The following is a 2,906-nucleotide window of genomic DNA, read 5'->3' as shown; positions in this document are numbered from 1 at the left end:
GCGGCGTGGCCCACGGGGCGGCGTGGCCCACGGGGCGGCGTGGCCCAGGGAGCGATAATTTAATTCTAGATACTGTGACCCGTCTTTAGACTGGTTTTGCTGCCTGCTCTCTAGGAAGTAGAAGGTTATTCTCGTACCTCTCATCTGAATGAATGAAAAAAAAAAAATTCTGCGTCTGTATAGGCTCCACCCACCCATCTCTTCCATCAGACCAAGCCACGTCCTGGTTGTTATTCCCACTAACTTCCTCCAGTATGATTTCCTTTAACACAAAGTTCGTTCATGCTCTCTCTCGTGTTTCCTCTCTCTCTCTTTCCCTCCCTCCACCCAATCAGCTGCTGAAGGAGAAAACATGTTTTGGTGTCATAAGTGTGGTAAACACAGTTTGTTTGTTTGTTTGTACCTTGCTCTGCAGGAATTTGAAGCACTGTTGGTTGAGAACTTCTACAAACTCGGACTCAAAGTCCTGGTCGCTGTACCAGGCACCGCCCGTCACCGACCGGTCTGGCTGCAGGTTGTAGAGCATGTAGACCTTCTTCTTCGAGGCCTGAAAAAAACCACACACACACCAGGTTCAGAACCAGACTGGTTTCTCCCCGTCAGTCTCAGACTTATTCTAGTCTGAGACCAGTCTACTTTCAGATTAGAGATGGGGACCAGTCTGGTTCAGGTCCAAGGTTGAAGCTACTCAACTTTTAAATCCAGGACTGGGACTAGTTAACATTCTGGTTTGCACAGGAACAAACCAAAAGTCTTGGAGGTTTTGGACAGACTATGAAATTTTGGACAGCCCCTAAAACTTTGGACAGACCCTGAAATTTTGGACACACTCAAGCCTTTGGTCACACTCTGGGCCTTTGGACAGACTCCGAGCCTTTGGACACAATCTGAGCCTTTGAACAGACACTCAGTATATAAATAGACTTGATACCTTCATCCAGACACAAAGAATTTGGACTGGTTCCTGGTCCTGTCCCTGAACTCACCGCCACAGACTTGACTGCTTTGATGAGTTTTTTGCTCTCAAGGTTTTTCAGGATTTTGTTGATCTCTGTCAGAGGAAGGTTGCTTTTGAAGCGGATGTCTCTGCTCCAGATTCCTACAACCACACAAACCAACAAAAATATATGTGAAATTCTGATTTTGCTCAGTCTCAGGATTCTGAATCAAACAGGGGGGTCGGTACCTTTATTTCCTGCATCCTCAATGATCTGATAGACCAGTTTCTCCTGGTTGTCTGAGCCTTTCATCTTACTGAGAGACAAAGAGGTGACTCAGAGAGGCAGCATCATACCACGCGCAGAGCCCAGTATGCGTTCCAGTGTGTTTGTTTGCGTTCTGTGTTTAAGTGTGCATTTCAGTGTGTGATTCAGTTTATGTTCCAGTGTGCATTTCAGTATGCGTTTCATTGTGTTTCAGTATGCAAATGCAGATTACTGAAAAAAAATTGATTCCCAGTTAAAATTTTCCTGGAGGATCACTCTATTTTGTAGGTGTTCCAATTAGACTTTAAATCTCACCACAGCACTGAGTCTGCTCTTTTGAGGGTTTTTAATGATATCTTCCTAGCCACGGATGCTGGTGCTTCTGTACTTCTTGTCCTATTGGACCACATCTGCATTTGACACCACTGACCATGAGATCTTCATTTCTAGGCTGGAGCAGTGGGTGGGCATCACTGGGTCAGATCCCAAATGGTTATATCCTACCTCTCCGATAGAACCTTTGGTGTCAACGTCAAGAATTTTATCTCAACATCAGCAGCTCTTTGGTGAGGGGTACCACAGGGCTCCAATCTTGGACAGCTTCTCCTTTCTTTATACCTGCTGCCACTAAGTGATATTTTTCTTAAACAACATCTCATCCCTTTTCATTTTTATGCCGATGACTGTCAAATTTATTTCCCTCTGAAGCACACTGGTGCACGCTCTATCCAACCTCTCCTTGACTGCCTAGTTGACATCAGGGATTGGATGGTTTTAAAGTTCTTAAATTTTAATGGGAAAAAGACAAAAATCATGTTTCCACCTAATGGCACAATCAGGAACCACTGTGTCGACCTTTCCTCTCTAGCCCCGAAAAACAAGTTGTCACTAATTTGAGAGTGAAAATGGACCCTTCCATAAAGCTAAACAGTCATGTAAACATGATTGTTAAATCCTGTTTTGTTTTTCAGTTGAGGCAACTGTCTAAACTGAAACCCATACTGTCCAAAAGTAACCTTGAGACAGTAATACATGCTTTCCTAACATCCAGGCTTGATTACTGTAACGCACTTCTTTTTGGAATCAGTCAGACTTCAATTGCATGTTTACAACTGGTTCAAAATGCTGCAGCCTGATTTTTAACTGGTACAGGCAAAAGATAGCACACTTTTCCAGTTTTGGCTTCTCTTCACTGGCTCCCGGTTCACTTTTGAATTCATTTTTAAAATCCCTTTGTATGTTTTTAAATCTCTTAATAGTTCTGCCCCCTCTTATCTCTCTGATCTGCTGCAGCCATATGTCCCACAGCGCTCGTTGAGGTCAACAGACCAGATGCTTTTATTGGTTCCAGGCACTCGTTTTAAGCTCAGAGGTGACAGTGCCTTCTCTGCTGCATGTTCAAAACTGTGGAGTGAGTTACTTATTACAGCATGTCAGACAGGCTCCCTCCCTATCTCACTGTTTTTAAGTCTTGTTTAAAAACACTTTAATTCCCTGGCTTTCGATTCAGTGTGAGTTGATTTTAACTTCACTGTGTTTTTATTATTTTAGTCATTTAGTTTACCTTTACCTCTGTGGATTAATATATACACATATATATATACACATATATATATATATACACACATATATATATATATATATATATACACACATATATATATATATATATATATATATATATATATATATATATATATA

The 2,906-nt window shown here is 42.0% G+C and overlaps 1 protein-coding gene across 1 annotated transcript in view; it reads right to left on the bottom strand.

Annotated features, from left to right (window-relative positions):
- Positions 1 to 2,906, bottom strand: part of polr3f (polymerase (RNA) III (DNA directed) polypeptide F) — a 22,111-nt gene that overhangs the window by 1,405 nt on the left and 17,800 nt on the right. The window contains exons 4-6 of the mRNA XM_037689646.1: positions 1,187 to 1,254; positions 987 to 1,099; positions 404 to 547 (exon numbers count right to left, since the gene is read on the bottom strand). Of these exons, the coding sequence (XP_037545574.1) occupies positions 404 to 547; positions 987 to 1,099; positions 1,187 to 1,254 (325 nt within the window). The remainder of the gene's footprint in view (positions 1 to 403; positions 548 to 986; positions 1,100 to 1,186; positions 1,255 to 2,906) is intronic.

The sequence above is a fragment of the Nematolebias whitei genome, chromosome 16 (assembly GCF_014905685.2).
Source record: "Nematolebias whitei isolate Nwh7 chromosome 16, NemWhi1, whole genome shotgun sequence".
In the NCBI taxonomy this organism is placed as follows: Eukaryota; Metazoa; Chordata; class Actinopteri; order Cyprinodontiformes; family Rivulidae; genus Nematolebias; species Nematolebias whitei.
Note: the sequence above shows the minus strand (reverse complement) of the source record. Positions and strands in the feature narration are given on the sequence as shown.